At 42.5% G+C, this 25,298-nt stretch overlaps 1 protein-coding gene across 1 annotated transcript in view; it reads left to right on the forward strand.

Annotated features, from left to right (window-relative positions):
* Pamr1 (peptidase domain containing associated with muscle regeneration 1) overlaps positions 1–25,298 on the forward strand; it is a 99,736-nt gene that overhangs the window by 72,727 nt on the left and 1,711 nt on the right. The window contains 4 exon segments of the mRNA NM_001107755.3: positions 18,924–19,136; positions 20,811–20,877; positions 23,084–23,316; positions 24,534–24,826. Of these exon segments, the coding sequence (NP_001101225.2) occupies positions 18,924–19,136; positions 20,811–20,877; positions 23,084–23,316; positions 24,534–24,826 (806 nt within the window).

Below are 25,298 nucleotides of genomic sequence, written 5' to 3' on the forward strand. Positions count from 1 at the left end.
CCAGTGCTGGGTGGTGGCGAAATAGGAAATTCCAATGAAGTAAAGGCATGGGCACTGGGCTCTTCTAGCCACATAGCAATTAGTCAGTAGCCAAGGCTGCCCTAGGGAAGGAGGGAAATGTGACATGCTGTCTCTGCTTGATTGTCAACTTGACAAAGCCTAGACCCTCCTGAGAAGGGAGTCTCGGTTGAGGGATTACCCAGATCAGACAGCCCTATGGGCATGTGTGTGGGCATTGTTTCCATTGTTAATCCATGTAGCAGGGCCCAGCCCACTATGCTTGGCACCAGTCTCTGGGCTGGTGCTCCTGGGATAACTAGGAAAACTAGCTAAGCATGAGTCTGCAAATGAGCCAGCAGGCAGCTTTCTTCCATGGTTTCTGATACACTTCCTTGGCTGCAATGAGTTCCCTGCATGGAAGTCATGCTGTGTGGAAGAGCAAACCACCCTGCTTTCAGGTTCCTGACTTGAGTTACTGTCTTGGCTTTCCTCGGTGATGCACCCTGACCCAAAAAGTGCAAGATAATAAATGCTTCCCTCCCTAAGTTATTTCTGGTGAGAGCACTTTATCCCGGCAACAGAGAGGAAACCAGAACATATATATGCCTAGCTTCCTGAGCAGCTGCGCTGTACAGTTACGGGAACCCAGGATCAGTTTCCTGCAATCATACAGGTCAATTCAATGGGGGAACTTCAGAACTGGAGGAAGGGCTTCAAGGGCAGAGAACCAATAGAGCTTGCTCTAGTCATCCCTAACCAGCACATGCATGTCCTGTCCTCTGCTGTCTGGGAAGTTGAAGTGTTTATCAGTAAATGATTACTAGCATTCCTTACAACAAAGTGCTGATGGGAAATGCAGTTTCAACAGTGGGTCTCTGAGCATGACACTGTGTCTTGCTAAAAACCCTGGTTTGGCACAGCTGGCCTGAACATCGCTGTGTAAGAGGCTTAGAAAATGAGGTTGGGAATCACGGACCCTCCCTCATTTGAGGCTTCTGTGTTATATGAAGCAGATGAGAAGAGTGGGGCTCCTTCCTTGTTTCAAGGACTTGTATATACAGTCTAGAATCTCCACAACAGCCAACCCTGAGGTTCAGAAGGGGACCTGACGAAAGGGAAGGCTTCATTTCTGAATGGCTGGCTAGAGTTTTGATCCATAGAGGTAAGGCTAGGGAAACACAAACCATGAGCTCATAAGGCAGAGAAGCCTTTAAAACAATGTTTCAAACACGCAGAGAAAGGTAAATTGTTGCAGAAGTTATGGCGAAAGCATGCATGGGTAGTTTGGGGCGTAGCTCTGTGATGAAGTGCTGACCTACCTGTGCAAGGTTTGGGGATGGATCCCAGTACTGCAAGCAACAAGGCCACAGAGAGATAAAAGCAAGCAAACCGCCATCACTTAGGAAGATGGGCAAGGGGATGAACTCTCCATTTCCAGTTCAAAAACTGTAAGCCCCGCCCCCTCCTTCCACTACTGTGTAGCTGCAGCTGGGTGAAGAGCTGAGTGTGGCCATCTCATCTGTCGCTTGCTAACATCCATATGGGAAGTTAAATTTTTATTATTTTCAGTAAGATCTAGGTCTGCATTTCTTGATAGGAAGTGCAGGGTGAATTCTAACTTACTCAGTGGGGGAGACATCACAAAAGTCCAGCCGCGGCAGCTTACCTTGTTATTTCTGAACAGATCTTAGACACTGTTTTTATGTGGCAGTCTGTGCATGAGGAGGGCAAGATCCATGGGGTGGCACTTCTGTTTTCCCTCTGAGGGTATCAATGGGCTGGAACCATCTCTCCCGAGGGAATTCTTTCAAAATTAACAAGAAGCGCAAGCAAACATTTGGAGAATCTCCAAACTCCAAAATATCCAAACTGGATCAGAAACTTGTTTTTAAAAGCAGCTTCAAGGATCCCCAAAGCCAGCATGCATGAGAGTCCTGTTATTTATGAATATGTCTTTAAGCCTGGTCTGCAGCAAATTCAGAGCCAGGAGGCAGAGTCACACATTTCTCTCCTAGTTTGTGTTCTCTCAGATGCAGATCTTACCATGTAGTATGGTGAGAGTCCAGGTGATTGATAACCTCTGGTCAACTCTGTGTCCTTTCCCCTAAATGAGGTTCATCTACGCCACCATTCCAAACACAGTCCTTGACATTAGTCATTCTCCTCATGTTTTATGTCTATGAATGGGAGTGGAAATGAGTAGGTTTTCTATCTAACACCAGAAGAAACACAGATGTAAAAAGTCAAATGGGAACTTTCGATGCTGCTCCAGGGGTAAAGTGTTTGCTACCCAAGTGCAAGGACCTCAGTTCAAACCCCCAGAACTCACATAAAGCCAGATGCATGAGTGTGTACTTCTGTAATCTCTGTGCTCCTGAGGGGATATTGGAGGGAAAGACAGAATTCCTGGAAGCTGCTGGGCCTTGTGTGTGCAGTCTATGTATATGGTGTGGTGGTGGTGGTGGTGGTGGTGGTGGTGATGGTGGTGTGGGGGTCCTTTGTTTTCTTCACATATGCCCATGACCTGTACATACACATTAATATACACAAACATATACATACATACATACATACATACATACATACATACATAATACACGTTTATTTTTAAGTAGTTGAACAGTCTCAGAAGTAGAAAATAAAATAAAACATTTTTTTCCTCAGCCATCTTTTTTTCCATAGGAGCCACCTTGAGGAATACTAGGTCTATCTCAGAATTTTTCTAAGATATTCAAAGATAAGTTAGTTATTTAAACCATACTTTAAACCAGTGATGCTCGACTTGGGTGAAGTCGCCCTCCACCTTCACACATGGATGGCATTTGGCAACATGGGAAGAAGGTAACTTGGATACAGACTGACTGAGGATGCACCCTGTGGCAGACGGAAGACACAGGAAACACACTCCTGCTGTTATCTGGGCCAATGTCAGCAGTAACGGGGGGGGGGACCCTATTTTAAACAAGCATAAAGCACACATATGAACTTTCAACGTGTTGTCAATGCCCATGTTATAGGCATTTCCCCAGACAAAATGATTGCCAACAACTTTATAGTGGCTATGAAAATATGCATTCATTTAATTCCTTAGACAGAGTTAATATTGTTCTAAATACTTTGCTATTATGGAGAAGGCTGTACTCCATTTCCTGGTATTATTTTGTTGCTCACATGTGACTTGAATGCCCAGATGCTGCAGTTTGTTCAGAGGGCATCTATAATTATATTTTTGAGAGACATTGCCAAAAGGGCACTAGAAGATGCTTTTAGTTAATCTGATATCATCTGGTGTTGTAGGAATGGACTCCTTTTTCTCTGCTGATTAAAGGATTAAAAGGCAGGAAAAGTTTGAAAGTCAAGCAAAGCCAGTAGTTATTCAAAGAGGATAATTTTATTAGTTATAAAGGAAAAAATTCCAGATCAGGCAAGCTGTATCTCTCAACAGCTGTCCAGAGGAGGGGAATGGAGAAGAGAAAGGAAAAAGAAAGAAAGGAAAAAAGAAGGAAAGAAAGAGAGAGAGAGAGAGAAAGAAAGAAAGGGAAAAAGAAAGGGAAAGGGAGAAGGAAAGGAAAAGGAAAAGAAGCTATACTGTTTGAGGTAAGCCAGCATGGAGGGCAGCCATGTGGCTGCCGACACATGATACAGAGTGGGGTTAGAGGGAGAATGAAGCCCCCAGTGTTAGGGAAAGCATGGTTGGAAAAGGCATTGAAGAAACGAAAAGGCTGGGCTTTGTGAGCGGTTCAGAAAAGCAGGCAGACTGTGTGCTCTTTTACAGAGTATGCTAGGGAGCAGGAATTCTGGGAAGGAAAAAGTATAGACACTCATTAAAGGGGTAATTGTTCTTCCTATTTCTTTAGCATGGTTTAAAGTAAGCCTGCCTCTAGGAGAGTTACTGCCTTCCAGAAAGATGGACCTCAGCCAGGTGATTGACCAATCCGTCAGGATTAATTCTTTTATTCTTGGGGTAGCTTGGAATGTTGTGACTCCACCCAGCCTGTTGACCCTAAGTAACTAGTTTTCCCTTAATGGGCTTTCCCCACTGTTGTGTCAGGTCTACTGGATGATCCCTAGTGCAACTACCGCGCTTCAAAATAAGAACTGGGACCTGTATTTCAGAAACTAGATGCTAGTTTCCTCAGACTGGAACTCCTACTCAAAGGAACCCATCAGTCTGAGGAGAGAGTTCCTGACTAGATTCATGAGGCTTGTCTTTATTCCAGTGGTCAGGAGGATGCCAAAACCCCCGCAGAACAGCCTGTAGATGTTACCCTCGCAGTCTCACCTTCCCTAAATCTTTTCCCAAGATGGCAATCTTTCCCCTGCTCTCCAGTGACCTTCTCAGAAACCTAACTAGAGGGAACGGCCCCTCCTTAGTGCTCAGGCCCACTTGTCTCCTGCCAACACCCTCAGCGACCTCCAGGATCCCTGGGCCACCGTGTGAGAAACCGAGGTCCTTTTCTTTCCTCTGAGGGTTCCTGTTTCATTGTATGGAGCCCAGGGACAAAGCAGTCTTCTAGTAAATGGTCTGAATCTTGTTTTGAAAGAGTGGAGAGTGAGAGATTCATCGCCTGCTCCAATTTCCATGTTGCCTTTGTTCCTCTGGCCCAGTTGACAGAGCTGGGCTCTCCCCCTGCATCCTAATGAAGGCTGATAAAATGGGCTAAATCTTCAGTCACAATGTTCACACTGCAAGCTCTGACGCTCCTTGGAACAAAACGGATCGGTCCTCCCCAATTAAAGTAAAACGGTGAATCTGGACTCATTGGGGTTTTTGGAGTCTCCGAAGGTTTCCCACTGGTCTGTCCCAAGGATCAGGGAGAAAGAGCAGGATGGGAGGCCCACTTTATTCCTGAGCTTCAAAGCAGCAGCCCGAGTTTCTCATCAGAATGAGCCACTGGAAACTTTGGGAGGGTCCAAGGAAACAAGAATGCTGACGCAAAGAGAGTGTAGGAGACCCCTAGTGGGCAGCAGCCATGTTTCCCATCATAGATGGGTAAAGGAATGTGGCAGGATTGATTGATATACGCTATCTAGAAACAGGGCAGGTAGGGCAACTTAAAAATGTAATTGCCACCTTTTCCCCAATTCCAAAGACTTCTGTTATCCGGAACATAGGGGGAATAGGTACATCTTTGTCTAATGGGAGATGGTGCACACCAGGGCGAAGGTCTAAGGTGAAGGACTTTGAATAGACCGTGACTTTGCATTTCCTAGTCTTGAATGAATGACTTAACATGTATGAGCCTCCATTTTCCAAGTTAGAAATTCTAGAAAAACAATGCTAGGTTATTGGAGGGATGGAGCTTGGAGATTCATGTAAGACAAGAGTTGAGTATTAGAAGCAATTGTTTTCAATTTATGATTACTAATACTTCCTTTTAACTAAAATGCCATTTAAGATTTATTATAAAGTTACAGTAAATAAATCATTAAAATATCCCACATTATTTATAATGACGAGTAATGACAGTAATGTAAATGATACATTAGGATAGAATCTTACTAAGATCTGGAACATGGAGGAAACAATGACTATATTTTTCATTTTATAATAATCTAATATTTTATTTTTAAATCACATGTTCTTCCCTATGTATCTAAAAGATTTTTAATTTTTTTATTGAAAATAAGTCTTTCTTTTAATACATCTTAACCACAGTTCCCCTCCCTCCTCTCCTCCCTCTTAATATATAATTAATGGACTATTACATGATATTTCTATACCTGTATAGATAGATCATTGATCATTCATTGATTATACCCATCTAGTTGGCAACCCCTTTCGTCCTCCCTTCTGTCTCCTGTTTCATGTGGGGTTCTGGAGAGTTTATGTGATGGAGGAGAGTGTTTCGTTAGTCAGAGTTTAGCAAACAATGTCCCCCCCAAATACTGGGCAAACAGGTGATGGCATACAAATTACTCACTGGCTGAACTGCTCCCACAAACATGGGATGGAGCAGACTGTGTCCATCTGCCTGTTGCTTGTCCTGGCCCTTTCGACTTTTGTTTTGGTGGATGAGGTCCCTGAGGCATGACTTAATGCAGGAGCACATTTAATGCAAATCCTGGGTTAAGAGGTAATCCATTAGAGCTAGGATGGGCTGCATGCCCACTGAGAGTGGGCACAACGAATTAAACTTAAATGGAGACACATATTCCTGTGGCCACAGCCCCAGGTGAACTCCACCCCTAGATGCAGGCCACAAAACTCCTGTCTGTCTAAGGGCCTGCCTTTGAGAACAATCTTCGACTGATCCCCAGCGACTTCAAAATGTAAAAACAGCATCATCATTGTAAATTCCAGAGCATTCCTGTTGGTATCCATGTGTTAACAGTTTTTCTTGAGATAGGGTCTCACTATGTCACCTAGTCTGACCTCAAACTTGCAATGCTCCTGCCTCAACCTCCAAGTCCTGAGAGTCCAGGCATGCACCACTGTGCCTAGTTTCTCTAGTCTCTCTCTCCCTCTCTCTCTCTCTCTCTCTCTCTCTCTCTCTCTCTCTCTCTCTCTGTGTGTGTGTGTGTGTGTGTGTGTTCATGTGGTATATGCATGGGTGCATATATGAATATGCCCATAAAGCCCAGAAGTCAACATCTGGTGTCTTTCTCAGTCCTCTCCACTTTATATTTTTGAGGCAGGGCCTGTCATGGAAACAGCTCACTGCTTGAATAGATTGAGTAGCCAGTGAACTTTTGGGGCTCTGCCTGTCTCCACCCACTAAGTACTGAGTTTGCAAAGTGCATTATCATATTCAGATGGTAAGTGGGTGCTGAGGATCCAAACTTAGGTCTGCATGCCTGTGTGGCAGGCACTTTAACTGGACGAACTAGCTCCCCACCTCTCCAGTACCCCAATTTTCCTATTCCATTTTTTAAAAGTAGATTGCACTCTGTAGCCTAGGCTGGTTCTAGAACTCATTCTAGGCTGGTGTGTAACTCCCAGAAGTCCTGCCTTGGGCTTCCAAATACCAGGATTACAGATGCAAGCTGTTCTATCCATTCTATACGCAGCTTGTCTATTCTTAATGTAGCCCGGCCTCTGAGCTTCGTGTAATTGTATCCACTCAATTTTATCAACATTACAGCACAATAGATACTGAAACCATCATCACTTCACAGACTAATTTAGAAATGTTTTTGGGTGCCCATTAAACTAGATACTGGGATAAACAGAGGTGTATAATGCATATTTGTCTCCTCCTTTTGACAAAGCCATAGAACCCTCTTAACCTTAGCCCTTTCCTAGTACAGAGGAAGGGTCACATGTGGTAGACTTCTTGGCAAGGACTTTCACTAACAAGAACTTTGTTAATGGTGACAAAGATTAATCAGTGAGAGTCTCACTAGGTATACCAGGCTGCTCTTGAACTCAAGATCTTCCCACTTCAGATTCCCTAGTGCTAACATAAATCTGCACTACACTGGGCCCTGAATGCCTCTTATATGTCAGACATTGGCTGGAATCTCCAAGGACTGAGTGTGCTCGGCACCTCAGGACCCTTTTGCAAGGTAACTCAAAACACTCAAGGCTAAGCAGCAGAATTGTCCAGGGATATTCATAGTGAAATTTCTTATTCTTTGAAAAGTTGACTCTGCTAACTACTGGGAGATATTTCACCCAGTAGTTTAGATTCTCTCTCTCTCTCTCTCTCTCTCTCTCTCTCTCTCTCTCTCTCTCTCTCTCTCCCTGGCTCCCTCCCTCCCCCCATCTGTATGTGTCTGTGCATATGTGACATGTCCATGTGTACATACATGTGGAGGCCAGAGGGCAACCTTAGGTATTTTTCCCAGGAGTTGTCTATCTTGTTTTTCAGAAAGTGTCTCTCACTGACTTTGCCAGTTTGGCAGGGGTTACTAATTGGAAAACAGAGGGCTCCTCGAATCCTTTCTTCCCCACTGCTTGAATTACAAGCACGTAGCACCTACCTTTTCTACGTGTGTTCTGGGGCTGGAACTCAAGGCCTCACCCTTGCATAGCAAACATCTCACTCACTGAGCTATCCTCCCAGTTCCATGTCCATCTTGACCATGACTCGGGAAAAAAAAATCCCTGAAATTTGGGGAAAACTAAAAAAAGATGGTAAACACCCAGCAGACACAGCAACATATTTATTGAGCTGCTCAGATCATGTAAGTGGCCCACTTTATCACAGGTTGACTTGGGACACGTAAACCACTAAGACTTTCTGAAATTTGTCAATTTTGACTGTCTCTTGGACATGGGCAGTTTTAAATAGGCCATCCAAGCACCGGAAAGTGCTATTTGAAAGACACAGTGTCCCAGAGGCCCAAGACAATACTGATTAAGATCAAATAGCCAATTAAGCCCCAGTCTCCAAATTGCTGCTGGATGAATAGACAGCAGTGTGTGCCATCCAAGCATAGCTTCACATGGGTAGCACCTCATTCACACCCACAGAGGGCTGGAAAACATGGGCGAAGCAGAATCCTATTGGCTGGAAAGGGATAAAAAGAGACTTCACTAAGGACTTTAAGAAATGACACTCAGCTGGTGTCATTTCTGGTTAATGATGACCTTTGAGAGAGTACAACACACGTGCTTTAGCCCAGAGACACCAAATTCAACCGTGAACCCAACAAGAAAAAGTGTGGAAGAGAAAAGAGGCCATCACCCACTTGTCTGTGAGCACTGGCTTTGTGTTAAGTTGGGTTTCAGAATTCACAAAGCCTCGGTGAGAACGTTAATGCCTTTTCCAAACACAGCCCAAACTGTCACAAGCTATTTCCTTGCTTTTGGTGATGAGTGAGATTGGGTAGATATAAAGAGGGTGCTAAGTATTGAAACTAATACCTCGCTGCCCCAGCTCCAATCACAGCGAGGTCACAGGATAACGACTTCTATTGACGTTCGTTGGGCCTGTGTGCTTTGTTGTAGTGCTCAGGAACTCTTGTGGAGAATGACTACCAGCTCCAACTTTTCCTCACTGGGTAACCTGGCTTTCACAAATATTTCATGACTGAAATTTGCCAAAAGGCAAATATACTCTTCATATATTACATTGCGATTCACTATAGACCATTTTTACAATCAAGAAGAGTATACAGAATAATAATTAATTTAAAATAATAACAAGAATAAAAATTAGAAGATGGTGAGGAAAGAGATTAGCCAAAAGTCACCACAAGTTTATCTAGAGGTGTAAACATTTATTTTATTCTGACTTGAACTCCTTTCTGCTCTGACTATGTAACTGGGACCCCAACAACTGCTCTCTCTAGAGACCCAGAAAATCTGGTGATGAAGTTTGAAGGACAGAGAGCCACAGGGCCAGGGCTTCTCAAGCCTCTTGGAGCTCATAAAGGACAGCCTATTCCCTAGATGCTGTAGTGTTTGACTTTTGCTGTGCTGGGCTTTGGGCTTGCTCTGGATCCATTTCTCTTTTTATGGAAATGTTTACTGTACACCAATATTAGAAGTATAGAACCTTTTGATTGAACAGTGGCTCATGTGTCTAGGAGTTTGCATTGAGTCTCAGAAAATACTTTGAATTTCTGAACAGTAGTGAGATGGTAGAGATTATTGGGACTTAAGGAAGGAAGTGGATTTATTTTGTATTATGAGATGGATATGAATCGCTTAGGGGCAGGAGTGACATTATACGGTTTTAAAGCAATAGTTGGGTGTCAGTTGATAAGGGATAGAATTATGATGGTTAATCAATTAGATCATCTTCTGCTTATACTTCTAAAATATCTGATAACCTTCCATTAATAATAAGTAGCAGCATGTATTTGGGGGGTTTGTTATCTGAAGGATACTCAAACATGAAATATCTGTATTATTGATTTGAAAGACATTAGACTTGAGATTTTTTTAATGAGTGCACAGACAGATCATAGATAGATGGATAGATGATAGATAGATAGATAGATAGACACACAGAGAGACTTTTTTTGACACACAGACTTTTAAGGTCATGGGAATGAGTAGAAGCCACAGAAATACTTGTGGAGAAAGGCAGTATTGTCTCTCAATGGACTTGATATCTTCTTAAAGTTATTCAAAATGCCACTTAGCATTTTCCACACAGTGTGGTATTGGTGCTCTCATCCTAGGGAAGCGTTTCTGAGCCTCTTCTCAGTGTCTCGCACTGCCCTGCCTACAGCACATGCCCTGGCAGTTACTGTCCAGTACCTTAGAGATGACACAAATGTGATAAAACTGGGAATTCTACTTACAAGTCTCCAGTACTCATTCTGGGCAGGACATCTAACTTGGAGTCAGGGTCCATTTCACTTGGCTTTCTATCTGTAAATTCAGAAGCTTTCTTTCAGACCACGCAGTTGGCTAAGTGGTAGCAAGGCAGTTGCAGCCATTTTACCTAATCTAGTGAGTCTTTGTTGCTCCCAGATAACAACTTCCGCTGTTCCCGTGTTTGCTGAGGACCTTCGCACCCTATTCAAGTTGACCTGAAGCCCCCATGGTTACCTCACTTATTCCTCACTTAGTATGCTATCTTTTGACGTGATTTTAGAATGAAAACATTAGTCACAGACAAGCCGGTACTAATGAAAAAGGTGTGCATATTTACTCCCCCAGCCTCACTTGTGTCTTCTTTTTCTCTGTTAGAATGAGTTGAGCTAGTTAGCTTAAAGAAGTTAAACTGAGTTTCTTACAGTGACAGCCCTTAAACATCTAATTGAACTACTATGATTTTTCTTTATTTTTATAGGGTGGGGGTTGAATGTAAGATCTCATATGTGCTAGGGAAGCTTTCTGCTACTAGGCCATATGGCTGGACACTTTCACTTTTCATTTTCAGGCAGGGTTTAAGTTGGACTGACTTTGAATCTCCACTATGGTCCGGGCTAGTCTTGGCCTTTCAATGTTCACTCACTTAGCTACCCGAGTCCCTAGGAATCTACCAGGCTTGGCTCAGGATTCATCTCATTGTCAAAGATTTTGCTTGATAAAAGTTAGACCCAAAGAATAAATGATGGATATCACAAAGCATAGCTTGATAGAATGTTGTGAGTCCTTTTTGTTCGCAAGTGCTTAAGTGAGGCTGAGGAGAGGCTAGGCGCACGCGTGCCTTTCGAATAAGCCAGAACCAACACCACTTGTACTTCTGGTTTTGAAATTAAAAAAAAAGTCTCTCTGTACAGATGAACTCACAGCAGTTGCATGAGACTTGCACAAAATCAAGCCAGCCAACATTCCGGTGTGGATGGGAGAAGTACTCATGGAGTCCCACCCCTAACTGAGAAGATATTGATGGCAAATGGGGAAGGAAAATAAGTTTTGTTTTGTTTGTTTTTCTTACTTTTTTTTTACAGTCCAGTCATTACTCCCTCCCAGTCTGCCTTCCTATGCTTTCTCATCCCATTCCTCCTCTCCCTGTCTCTAATAGGATGTCTCCTCCTCATTTTCCCCTCCAGGACTCCCCACTCACTCCCTGGGGCATCAAGTCTCTTGAGGATTAGGTACATCTTCTCTCACTGAGGCCAGACCAGGTAGTCCGCTGCTGTGTAAGTGTTGGGGAGCCTTGGACCAGCTAGTGTATGCTGCCTGGTTGGTAGCTCAGTTTCTGAGAGGTCTCAGGGGTTGGGGTTAGTTGAGACTGCTGGTCATTCTCATCATCAGCTTCTTCTGGCATTTCCCTAATTCAACCACAGGGGTCCCCAAATTCAGTCCATTGGTTGGGTATAAGTATCCATATCTGACTCATTCAGCTGCTTGTTGGGCATCTCGGAGGACAGCCAAGCTAGGCTCCTGTCTGTAAGCACAACATAGCATCAGTAATAGTGTCAGGCTTTGGAGCCTGCCCTTGAGTCGGATTCTAATCTGAGTTGGTCACTGGACCGTCTTTTCCTCAGGCTCTTTTCCATTTTTGTCTCTGCAGTTTTTTCATACAGGAACTATTCTGTGTCAGATTTTTTGGCAGTGGGATGGCAACCCCATCTCTCCACTTGATGTCCTGTCTTTCTACTGGAGGTGAACTCTACAAGTTCTCCCTCTCCACTATAGAGAATTTCATCTAAGGTCCCTCCCTTTGAGTCCTGAGAGTCTTTTCCCTCCCAGGTCTCTGGTACCTTCTAGAATGTCCTCCTCCCACCCTCCCAGATCACATAATTCTATTCTTTCTACTGGCTTTCAGGGCTTCTCTCCTGTTTCCTTCCCACCCCGAATACTTGATCTTGTTCCCCTTTTCCCTTCCCTTCCCCTCTCCCACTCAGGTCCCTCCTTCCCTCTGTTTCCTGTGGTTGTTTTCTTCTCCCTCCCAAGTGGGATTGAGGTATCCTCACTTGGGCCCTTTGTCTTCTTAACCTCCTTGAGTTCTGTGGATTGTATCCTGTGCACTAACACCACTTATTAGTGAGTACGTACCATTTGGGTCCTTTTGGGTTTGAGTTACCTCACTCAGGATGATATTTTCTAGTTTCATCCATTTGCTACAAAACTCATGATGTCCTCGTTCTTAATATCTGAGTAGTATTACATTGTATAAATAAACCACATTTTCTGTATCCATTCTTCTGTTGTGGGACATCTAGGTTGTTTCCAACTTCTGGCTATCACAGATAAGGCCATTATGAATATAGTGGAGCACATGTCCCTGTGGTATGATAGGACATCTTTAGGGTATATGCACAAGAGTGGTATAGCCAGGTCTTCAGATAGAGCTAGTTCCAATTTTCTGAGGAACCTCCAGACTGATTTCCAGTGCGGTTGTTCCAGTCTGCAATCCCACTAGCAATGGAGGAGTTTCCTCTTTCTACACATCCTTGACAACATGTGCTGTCGTCTCGGTTTTTGATCTTAGCCATTCTGACTGGTGTAAGGTGTAATCTCAAAGTCACTGCTGAGAGAGAGAGAGAGAGAGAGAGAGAGAGAGAGAGAGAGAGAGAGAGAGAGAGAGAGAATATGAAGTAGGAGGGAAAAGTGAAAAGTGGTGGCTTTAGAGAATAGGGAATAAATTGGAGTGGTGGGAATATGGAGTAAACTTGATAAAATGAATTATATTCATGTATATATTTTTGAAACAGTACAAATATTTTTAAAGGGTACACAGGTGGGGGGCACTCATTAAATATTATGTGATCAGTCAGCACCTCCTCAGTCCTCCACAGACAGACATGAAGGAGTTTAGAAAGACAAACTAAGTGGTTCTTTATTCTTGAGCAGCTTTTTAACCAGTATTCCTTAAAAATCTGAACTTACAGCTTGGAGATCTGAGCAAAAGGAAAGGGATAAATATTCATAGAAGATTAGTGTGTCACATTAAAATTCTAGATTCATTCATAAAATATATTTCATTTGTGGACAGGAATATCATATGGTAATGACATAAGGGAAGAGGGCAGGTTGTCTGTCTTTCCAAGGCTGGGCTCTGCCCCAGGGCCTGCTAACTATCAGGTAATGGTGAGGCAGTTCCAATATGAACCTTCTTCTGTCATAGACTATGTCACTTATTTGCCCAGAGGACACCAGAAAGCGGTGTTATTAGTGTGCAGCAAAGAACCACTCTTCCTGGAGACAATGCTGTAAGGTTGTGACGTACTGTATAATACTGCTATCTTCATGTCCACTTCTTATAGATCCCTGACCTTGGTCATCTCAGCTGACAGTAGCGATTCTTGCTGTACTAATCTGAAGGGAGAAAAACAATGTAACTACATCTGCTTTAAATCAACTTAAAAATAGCACTTGGATCTATAATTGGGACCCCAGTATTGGTCATTGCAGGAGGCTTCTCTATGCCACAGGCTATACAGAATCACATTATGTAGACAGCATGAAGCTATCAGGGAGGATCCTGAGCAAGTCTTTGTTAGTCATCTTGAGAAATCCCATTGTCTACAATACCTGATCCCTTCATGCACAATAGCTTGGCTGGAATGGATCTGACTTTGAGCATGAGATTGTTTATGGAGACCGAAGCCCTTCTCTAAGGGTCTATCTATTATTTTCCTACCCACATTCTTCATTACCTAGCCATGCTGATGGTTCTGTGACATGGCCTTACTAGGCTCTCATCATTGTCTGCAGAGCTAAGAAGGGAAGGCATGAGAGGGAGGCACTGGTAATAAGAAAACAGCATTGTCACCTTAGGCTAGTTTCTCCTGGGTCAAGCATTCAGGACTCAGTTTTTGTTAAATGAAGTATTCCCAGGGTCAGACAGTAAGGGAAATGGAGAAGACAGAAGGGGAAGAACTCAGTCAAGAGTGTTTTCAAATGAAGCCTGATCCCATAGGGGTCTGGAAAATGAAAATTACAGTTCAAGGGATATGCCCATCCATTGGCCAACCTTTCACTGGATAAAGCTTCAGACAAAAATCAAGGTTATTTTCAGCTCTCTTCAGTTGGGCTAGCTAGTTTTCATCTCCAAGGACAGTTTGATCAAGGATGCAGGTACCAGCGGTAAACAGCAAAACACACCTGGAAAATACAAGGCAGGTCCCCTGTGTTGGTTCAGGGACACAAGGAACCTGGTGAGGGCTCCTGTAGAATTCAAGATGAGAGTAGTTACAAAGCTGTAACATGTGTGCCTGTAAAATGGCACCATAATGAAGCACTGCATACAGTGCTCTTTGGGGAGGTAGGGACAAAGACTACAGAAGGTCTTTAAACGTTCATCTGAAACAATATTCCAGAGAAGTGCCCCTTTGGTGACAGTTTTGTTCATGAATTAGCAGATAAGGACATGCTCAATTTAATGTGTTTCTGTCCTCAGGCTGAGTATCAAAAAGAACAAGGCAATGTGCTATTTATTATTAATCATGGGATGTTCTACTTAGCAAAGCAGGGCTTCTAGCTCCTGTATGCCAGAGACAGAGATATTTTAAATTCTCTATTGGCTTTGTCTGAACTCTCTGTACCACTGAGGTGAAATGAGACACAAAGCTCTTGGGAAAAAAATCAAACAGAAAAGAATCATGAATCTGTCCAATTCGGGAGATACAAAGGTTTCTAAAAAGAGAACACATGGAGGATTGGAGATTGCTTTGAAACCACATGAGATGAGATGGTCTGTGTACCCACCGGGGGATGACTAAATGAGGGAAAACAATGCTGGACAGACTAAGTCTTAAGACTCTTTTCAAAAGCATCATAAGTAGGTGGGTAGCTTTGGAAAATACAGGGAACAAGAGAGAAGAGACAGGTATTGTTTGATATAGGAAAATTTAAGGTTTCAGTGTGCAGGATTAAAATTGTCCAATTGTAGAGACACTACATGTTGTAACCAGAAGTCTGAGTCTACTTGAATTTGGAAGCTCATAGTTGCTTCTGTTCCAGTCTCCATTTCTTCTCATGCAGGGCCATCAGTTTACATACATGTTTATTTTCCTATCCATTTTTACCCTTTTGGCCATTTAGGCTTCCTTATGATTCTTTTCTTGTAAGTATTCTTTCAGTTTATTAGTACTCTTCAGCCTCATTGGATTTCCTATTAAATTATCCACTGAATTTTTTATTTTATCATTGTACTTTTCCATTTTAGATTTTCTGTGGTTATATTTTTAGGCTTATAGTTTTTGCTAAAGTTATCCATCTCGTCCTTGGCTTCCTTGAAGATATTTGGCATAGTTGTGTTTTAAAGTGGTAATCACAAAACAACATTATCTGGAACTTTATGACTCCCCCCCCCTTTGGTCTATTTCTCTTGGTTTTCAGTTACATGATCTTGCTTTCTACCTTGGTCAGTTGAGATTGCTACAGTGGAATGACATGCATTGACAGATTAATGTTTATTTCTCATAGATATAGAGGCTAAGAAGTCCAAGATCAGGACACTAACATCTAGACGATTTGTCTAATAAAAACCTTTCTAATTTACAGGTGTTGCAATCTTGCTGTCTCCTTACATGAAGGAATGGAGGGGAGAAAACTCTCTGGATTCCATATCACAGAGGCAGTAATGTCACTCATAAGGGTTCTATACTCATAATCTAATTATTTCCCAAGCATTCTACCTCTGAATGTTATACTATGGGAGTAGTTAGGATTTCTACAGATGGCTTTTGAGGGAGACACAAGCATTCATTTCATTGAATCATCATCTCATAGAAGAATGTTTAGCTTCATCCTGGTGACATTATATAGAATACCTTAAGTATACTAAGTGTTTTCAGAATTCTCCATCCTAAGGTCTCACCAAGTTTCAGCTGCTCTGGTCCCTGTGGCTTTTCTCAGTTCAGAAGTAAGATGTGCTCTATGAAAAGTTTGCATATGATCTGATTCAACAAATGTCATTTGGGAACATGTATGTACTGAAGAATTGTAGGAAGAGAGTCATACCATCACATCCTGGATAGAGGTGGTGACACATGACAAATTACCTTCTCTCTCATTCTTATTTTAAAGCTTTCCCAGTGAGAGAAGCAAATGATTTGAAAATGATAAAGCTTTATTTTCTCCAAAAGTTCAAGAACTTCTCAGTGCTCAGACCCACAGTAAAGGTAGCAGATGTACACAGCTGGAGGGCCTAGCCCATGACAAATCAGGGTGTGAGAGTATCATACCATGAAAGTACCTTCTTCCAAGGAAAAAGAAGCCAGCTCTCAGGTTTACCTGTCCAAGCCAGCAGCAGAAAGGATTTTTTTTTACCTTCTGCTGAAGCTGATGTGGCTACAGTTTAGATTTTTAGTTCTCTGCGTTTTAGGACTAGCCTTAAATACCACCGTCTCTCAGAATAGATGAAGAATAACACTTGCAGATACTTTTACAAAGCTTCAGCCCTTACATTGACTAACTGGGCACAGATTTAGGTGAAAGCCACAGCTAAGCAGTCTAGTTGTCAGGGATCAAGGCCAAATAAAAAACTGCCTCCACGTAGGCAAAGCAGTATTCATAAACTCCAAATTCTAATTGATTATTGTTCTTTGGAAGCATAGATCTAAGCATTTCAGTCCTGAATCATTTTAAAGGCCAGTAAGTTGACCTCAGATCTCCCAATTTTCATGTTCTAGCCAATTCCACAGCTTTAAACATGCATGTGGGGTACACTGCCTTTCATTAGTCTCCAGGCCTCAGCAGGGGACTTTTGGCTGTGTGTTCAGAACTAAAGCATCTGTACTAGATGAAGGTAGCCCCATTTCTTCTGCCTGTTTCTCCCACACCAGCACCATTCCCAAAACACAGCACTGAGGTTTTCTGAGTCCACTTGAGATGTTAAAACTGCACTTCCTTGTTATGGCATCTCAGTATTTTTGAACAGCTTGCTCAGTGAGGTCCCTTTCCTTCCATTTAAAATAGGAGCTTAGGATTTGCTCACAAGAGCAGTTGATTGTATTACATAACCCCAAGGCACACAGACTGTGACTGATCTATTACCATATGGCCCTGGGACAGTCTTCAAGGAAGGCCAAGACACTCATTTGGCTAGAAATCTTCCCAAGTGCATATAGAAACAATGTTTATTTATTTTTGATTTTTGAATAATTTAGAGGTATTGTCCAAATGGGAATCCTCTCCTTGTATGAGAGCAGGTAAGTTGCTGGGAAGGTGATTGGGGCAGTTCTAGGAAACAAGGCCTGTGGAATGCACAGTTGCTTTGCTTCCAGAGGACTGAGTCTGTGCCTTGGAAGAAATGACAGAATGAGAAGTCAGGGACGGGTTAGAGAGATGGCTCGTGTGTTACTTTTACAGAGAACCTAGCTTCTATGGGTGGCTCTCAAAAATTTAGTTCAAGGGATTTGATCCCCTTCTTCTGACCTTTGCAGTCACAAGGCACACATGTAGCACACACACATATTTGCAACCAAAATGCACATACACAGAAAATAAATGTTAAAAAATAAAAAGAAACAAGGGAAGCTAATAGAGCCACTGGTCCTAAACTCAATAATAAAAAGTTGGATTTTTCATGAGTTTCTCGGTCTTTCCCTAGGCTGGCTATATTCATTACTGTGTCATAATCTGTTTCAGATCATTATGCTACTTATTCAATAGAATATTTCCAGGCCATAAGTAAAATGTTCTGAATAGCTGCTGATGCCTTTTTGACTTTAAGTCTCTGTCCTACAGGAACAAAAGAATAGAAATTTCTTTGTAATGAATGCTAAGTGTGCAGGTAAAAAGCTCTGTTTGGAGATCTGGGTAGGCTGTTAGATCTATAATTACATAGCGTTGTTTCATTTGATTTTATTTCGTGTGTTGTATGGTGTTTTCATTGCATCTATGTCTGTGAACCACTTACATGCCTGATTCCTGGGGGCCAGAAGAGGGTAGTAGTTCCTCCTGGACTAGAGGTTACAGACAGTTGAGAGCTGTTATGTGGATGCTGGGAGCCCAGTCCTCTGGAAGGACAGTTAGTGGTCTCAAACCTGAACTATCTCTCCAGCACTACCCCAAACCCTGTACTCTAGTTGTTTGACTGTTGTTTGTTTGGTTGTTTTTTAAACTAAAAGTTTCAGCATACTGGGCTTTTTTTCCCCTGTGGAGTTGAAATCTAAAGTCTAAATTCATTTTAGATATACACTCTTGTTTCAAATCAAATCTACTTTCTGAATACACACCAAAGTAGAAAAATGGCAGAGTGTGAGTTAATTGCGTGTTAGAAAATGAAGCATATAAAACACCACCATCAAAAAATAATAACAATCATATACTAATTGAGAAATCTAGGTGGCATATTTATGTTTGTTCAGACTTGCCCAGTTTCTGCAGTTTGAGAAAGAAATAAACAAATGACATCTAGGGCCCAGATTTAGCATCAAACTTACTTGTATTTCCCATGAATGATTTCTTCATTTAAGAATAAGTCAGGAAACAAGCAGATGACATGCCTAACACATGTTTCCTCATAATGAATTTTCTCTGGGAGACTCTTCTAAGCACTGCTGTTAGCAGGCTCCCTGTCAATGTATTTTTAATTCAATGAAATGTGAAAAGAATCTATTCTAAAACCTGATGACTCAGACTTTTAACAGTTTTTTCCCCCTTATTCTTTCACTTCTAGTTCTTGAAGAAAGAAACTGCTCAGACCTTGGGGGCCCAGTCAATGGGTACAAGAAAATCACAGGAGGTCCTGGACTTCTCAATGAGCGCCACGTAAAAATTGGCACGGTTGTGTCTTTCTTTTGTAATGGCTCATACGTTCTGAGTGGCAACGAGAAAAGAACTTGCCAGCAGAACGGAGAGTGGTCAGGAAAACAGCCTGTCTGCATGAAAGGTAAACTCACAGTCATCTCTGGATTCTACAGATGTATATAGAGTCATTTTAACTCCTCGGCAGTTCCCATGCCTGCTTTAAGTCCCTGGAATAATGTTTTCTTGTAGGCTCATCCTTAAACCATATGTAACTCCTGGGTTGGAGAATAACCTTTAAAAACCTTGTGTCTTGTTTCCTGGGTCCCAGGAAGACCTCATTCTCATCTTACCTAAGATGATGAAGAACAGTTTGGAGAAGATGCTAAGGCTGGATTTTAGATCTAGAAATCCAAGGACAGAAGTTGTAAGCCTTTGCTTACAACTTATCTGTTTTTGTCATGTCTTTAATAAGAGAGCCAATAAGCACATGTACCTTGTCACCTATATGAGGGGACACTACAGATGTAGATGGCTAAAACCAAAGATAGCAGACCTTCAAACCTCTAATGAATGAATGAGTAGCTTGGAAAACAGAGAGAGATCAGTATTCCAGAAATAAGAGTGATAGTGTGAGGTAGAATTGGTTGTAGTCAGCAGGGGGAGGGGCAGGGTGGGGGGGGTTGAGGATGTTAAAAGGAGCTGGGATAATATTTCAGATGAAAGACAGGATGAAAAGGTGAGTATAGGAGGAAGTAGAAGCATCTGTCTTATGGTAAGCTCAAGGCAAGCCATCTAGGAAGTAACATTTAAAATATAGGTTGGAAGCAGAATGTCGTGGACTGCTGTGTAGGGAATTGGAGCTCTCCACAGTGGAGGTCTAGCTTTGCCCTGACTTTATCCATTGGCTGTTTCAAGCTGACACCTTCTTTACTAAGAAGCAAAATGTGCTCATGTCCTAGATTGTCAAGACCATTGCCCCTACCCGTCACCCTCTCTGCTGGGTGTTTGTCAACAACCTGAATCATGGGGAAAGGAATGAAAGAGAAAAAAGGGATAAATGTGAAAGGGATAAATCACTTTAGACTTTTGCCAGAAGCAACTTTCATCCTCCCAAGCACAAGGCCTGATGTTTTATTTCATTAAGTATGGGAACAGTGTTGCATATGTCCTTGGAGGGTTTTGTGTCAACTCTTCTCTTACAAATTAATACAACCAAAGTACTCTAAGTTGCTAATTAGACAAATGTTGGCCGCTAGATTGGGAAAGAGAGATGAGAAGGATTCGTTTTCCCTGAAAGAAAAAAAAGAAAGATTTCAGTGAATTGAAACTGGGCTCCGAGTTGTCCTCTGGTGACTGCTAGAGACCTTCATTGCAGAGATGGGACAAGGAATGGTTGGTTACTCAAGACTTATTTATAATTGGCACTGTGGTCTTGTTTTAAACAAGGACTTCCTAATTCCCTCTGTGGGCTCTATTTTGGAACCTTCACTTTGAGTTTTATTCCACTATGGTCTAGTTTGCTGACACCATTCCCATGAACAGATGGCCCTAATCTGTTAACTGCCACTGTCCCACGTCACCTCAGAAGAATAGTTTTTCAGAGGGGACTACTGAGTCCTACAGAAATGACTCCAGGTGAAAAGTACCTGGCACCTTGCTAAGTACACTGTTGAGCTTTTCTAACCCATGCAGCCCCTGAGACCTGTGAATGAACGCACAGTGTTTGGAAGGGTGGGAGTGGTGTGTTATTCTGGGTGGAGCGATGTGACTAATGAAGATAGAGAAACATTACACAACATGGTTTATCTGTTTCTAGCCTGCCGGGAACCGAAGATCTCAGACCTGGTGAGGAGGAGAGTCCTTTCAATGCAGGTTCAATCAAGGTGAGACCAAGCACCTGAACTCCTCTTTGAAGGCTAATGGCTATTTCCCTTCTCCACTTGTGTTTGGCCAAAGATAGCCTGGCATTTCTAAGGGACATTTAGTGCTAACTGGTCATGAAAGAATAGGGCTTGTTAGATGGAGGCTCATTAGCCAGCTGCTTTTGGCTAAGAGGAAGCTCCTATTGGAAGAAGTACAAGTTTTATTGGATCGTGGGAAAGCAGATGGTTGGTGAGAAGAAGCAAAGCTTCCCTGATGATCTTTAAGGAGTTGGATTTTAATACTTTGGTCTTCCTGAAATGACCGCTTCTTTATTATGGCAGCTTCTAAAAGCTGGCAGTCCTGCTAAATCATGCAGCCAGCTAGGATTTAGGGGAGTGGTCTTGATGATGACCAATCAGATGGGGTAGACTGATAGAGCCCAGGAGCTAGAGATAAATGACCAGTAAGAGAGACGTGAACTCTGATGAGAGAAGTGAACTCTTGTGTATACTCAATGTTCCTCTTGGGAAGAAAACGGAGTCCTGCCTGCTAGTGAGAAAGGAGGCCATGTCTACTCTCTTCTGCACCCCTGTCATCACTCTCTACTGCAGTTGCACAGATCTCTTTGGTTTCCTTCTACCAGTCCAAGCGCAATTCTGTTTGAGAAATGTAAAACCTGTGGCTCCTTCAGTCTGGAAATGGTTTCTACTGGATCTCACAGAGCCTTACCCTACCCCCACCCTTTAGTTCTCTGCTTTTTCACCTAGCAGAGAGATCATCTCTGACCGTTATTTCATGCTAGATAAATACTACTATATCCCCATCTTGCCCCCACCCATCATTTTAAATAAAACTAGTAACATCACATGTTTAGTGGGAGATTGAGTAACAAGGTGCTAGATGACTCCTGCAATTGAGAAAGCAAGCCTAAAATCTAGTTGAAGTGTCTTTCTGGAAGACAAGCTGAAGTGGGCATACTCTTAGGTCCTGTAACTTCCTGAAACAAATATCAACTTTAGTGACCAAAAGGTAAGCACGCTATACATTCAGAAGTTCCTAGACCTGACTATAAACATAGCATGGATATCAGTTGGATGAAGTCACTGTGGACTGCATCTGATATTGGTTGAATGAAGTCATGGTGAACTGCATGTTTCCTGAGTCAAACACCATAGAGAGATACAAGAAATAGATTTCATATTAAACAACATGAAATTGGTGTGATAGAGACACTGGGGTGGAAATGGTGACTGTTAAATGTTGTCTTGGGTGTCATCTTCTTTTACTGTGCCCCAAAGCACCCCTCCATTCCCCAAGTGCCTCTCTGCGCTTCATTTCCCTGTGCGTTATTACACAGGATGAAGACATCAATTCCTGATGGAACTCCAGTCTGCTGCCTGACAATCATTATGTCCTGATATAAAGCAATCGCAAGCTGTAGGATGTGTCTCTCTCCCCACAGATAGTCTCTAGGGGACTCAACTCCAAGCTCATTTAATGCCCCTTTTCCCATTTACACACAAGTTTTTGTATTTCTCCCAAGCAGTGTTGCCTGAGAGAAAGTTCTAATCTCTGAGGTGAACTAATTACATTTTCTAATTGGCAAATCAAGCTACTGTATCAACACAGTTTAGTTCAAGTCAATTCCTAATATTGCCCCATTATGGTAATGTTTAGAGAAAAGAATGTGCCTGGCTTTCTCTCATTCAAATTAACTCCTTCTGTTTATTTTTGCAATTAAATGCTTGATCTCTCTCTCTCTCTCTCTCTCTCTCTCTCTCTCTCTCTCTCTCTCTCTCTCTCCTCTCTTCTCCTCCCCCCTCAGTGCGTGTCTACACAAAGAATACATTTGGATCAAAATATTATGTCAGATTTTATTCTGTTTGGTTTAAAAATCCTAGGTACTTGGAAGAATGCCAGGAGCAAAGGACTGCAATATTGAGTGACGTAAAGAAAATTTATTCAGTAGCAAAAAGAGAGAAAGAGGGAGAGTGTGAGGAAAGAGGAAGGAGAAAGAGGGAGAGGAGGAGAGAGAGGGGGAGAGGAGGAAGAAGAAACCAGAGTGAGGAGAAAGAGAACAGAGAACGTGGGTAGACAAAGCCAGGGAAGAAAGGGCATGGAGAGAAATGGAACCAGGAGGTGTTTTTCTCTCCTATAACCAATATGGGTACTGGATGCTAAAGTCTTGCTTTTGATCTTTCCCTGGTCCTGTGTGCCTTGATCCAGGGAGACACCATTACACCAGCTTTATTCCACGGCTTTCAGCAAGCAGAAACTGCAGGATGCCTCTACCAAAAAGCCAGCCCTTCCATTTGGAGACCTACCCCCTGGATACCAACATTTGCACACCCAGGTCCAGTATGAGTGCATCTCGCCCTTCTACCACCGCCTGGGAAGCAGCAGGAGGACATGCCTGAGAACTGGGAAGTGGAGTGGGCGGGCCCCGTCCTGTATCCCAAGTGAGTCAAGGCTCATCTTTGAGTTTGAGCTTCTTTCCTTTTCCACAACCACTTGTGAACTGCTGTTAATATCATGGAGGATTTTATGGAAAGCTTAATTGAGCAAGGGGATTTTCTCCCATTGATTCTCCTAGGTTAGTGACCTTTGGAATTCTGCAATTCAAGCTTCCTCCTTTTGGCTTACACTTACTATCCAGAAGAAGTCGACTCATAAGATCTTAGAAGAATTGTTTCTTGTGCATGATTCATCATATCTAGAAAAAGAAAAGACCAGTGACTAATACCAAGTGGGGATAAAGATAAAACTGTGAGAGGACCCCACCGATGTTATCTTTGCAACCTTGTCAAGGCTCCACTTTCAGACTTAATCTCCAATAAATTAATTAACTGACACAAATTAAATAAGGATGTGGTAGTAGATAATGTGGGATAGTATGTGGAAGTTTTGGATTAGAGGCCTGCACATTCTTACCTACCCTCCTCATCCTCTTTGAGAAAAGGGAATAGTGCAGCAAAGTTTGTTGTGGCTGTGTTTATGGAAACAGTCATGGGATTTTTTTGTCTGTTACATCATCCACTCAAAAAGCCCCCAAAGTCATTACTATTTCCCTGTACATTTTCTAGACAAAGAACCCAAGCTTCTAAGGGGCCAGACAATTTGTTCAAAGTTCTATGGTTTCACTGAACTACAAAACCTCCACTTTTAACTCAAGATTTTATAGCGAATGGCATGTAAGGTAGCTGATAAATACCAAAGGGAGGGGTGCTAAGGGACTTGCTGTACAAGTATGAGGGTCATGAGTTTGGCTGGGCACAGGGGCATGTGCCTGTGATCCCTGAGTGACAGAGGCAGAAGAACCCTTAGGGCTTACTGGCTAGTCAGTTCAAATTGGTGAGCTGCAGGGTCAGTGAGAGACCTGTCTCAATAAATAATGTGAAGAAAAATCAAGAAAAGTATTAAGACCTGACACTCACCACTGACCTTCACACACATAGGCATACCTCTATCTGCGTGCTAGTACACTCATGAATACATACATAAACACATATATTCAAATACAGCACATACATTAAATTAAACTAAAAGAGAAAAAAATAGGTTGGTTGACTTAGTGGCTCCTCCCTTTCAGATGTGTACTGTCTTGGTTGAGTGACCCATTTGTGTTCAGATAGTAATGGTCTGAGTTGATCCTATCAAACTGATGTTTTCTCCACAGTCTGTGGAAAAATCGAGAGCGTTGCTTCTCCAAAGACTCAAGGGACCCGCTGGCCATGGCAGGCAGCCATCTACCGGAGGACCAGTGGTGTACATGACGGTGGTCTGCACAAAGGTGCATGGTTCTTAGTCTGCAGTGGTGCCCTGGTGAATGAGCGTACTGTGGTTGTGGCTGCCCACTGTGTAACAGAGCTGGGGAAGGTCACCATCATCAAGACAGCAGACCTCAAGGTTGTCTTGGGAAAATTCTACAGGGATGATGATCGAGATGAGAAGACCATCCAGAATTTACGGGTGAGAAAGGGCTTTCTTGGAAACTGGAGCTTTGAATTGACCAGTTACGAGAGCAGAAGAACAGAGCCTGTGTCAGCCTCGCCTCTTTACCATTTCACTATCCCTCTACCCAACAGGGGCTCAGAGTTTCATGCTAACAGACTCTAATAGGGAAAGTTAGAAAACCGGGCAGTGGTCCTCCACACCTTTGTAAGGGACATCATCTTTGAAAATAAGGTAAAGCTAAGCATAATTTAAAAAGAACTCATTCACCTTACGTTCCAATGAACATGACTTTATTAGCTTGTACTGTAAATTACAGTATAGTAAACATTGATGAATGTTTAGATATCTCTGTTTGAAATTATTTGCTCTAGGGATCCAGGTCAAGATATATTAATAGCTGTTTCTTAAATTTAAAAGAAAAAGACGTAATTGTCTATCATATTTGCATTTGGGAATTTATCACAAGTAGGTTTGAGGATATAAGTTT

The sequence above is a fragment of the Rattus norvegicus genome, chromosome 3 (genome assembly GCF_021556685.1).
Source record: "Rattus norvegicus strain SHRSP/BbbUtx chromosome 3, alternate assembly SHRSP_T2T, whole genome shotgun sequence".
In the NCBI taxonomy this organism is placed as follows: domain Eukaryota; kingdom Metazoa; phylum Chordata; class Mammalia; order Rodentia; family Muridae; genus Rattus; species Rattus norvegicus.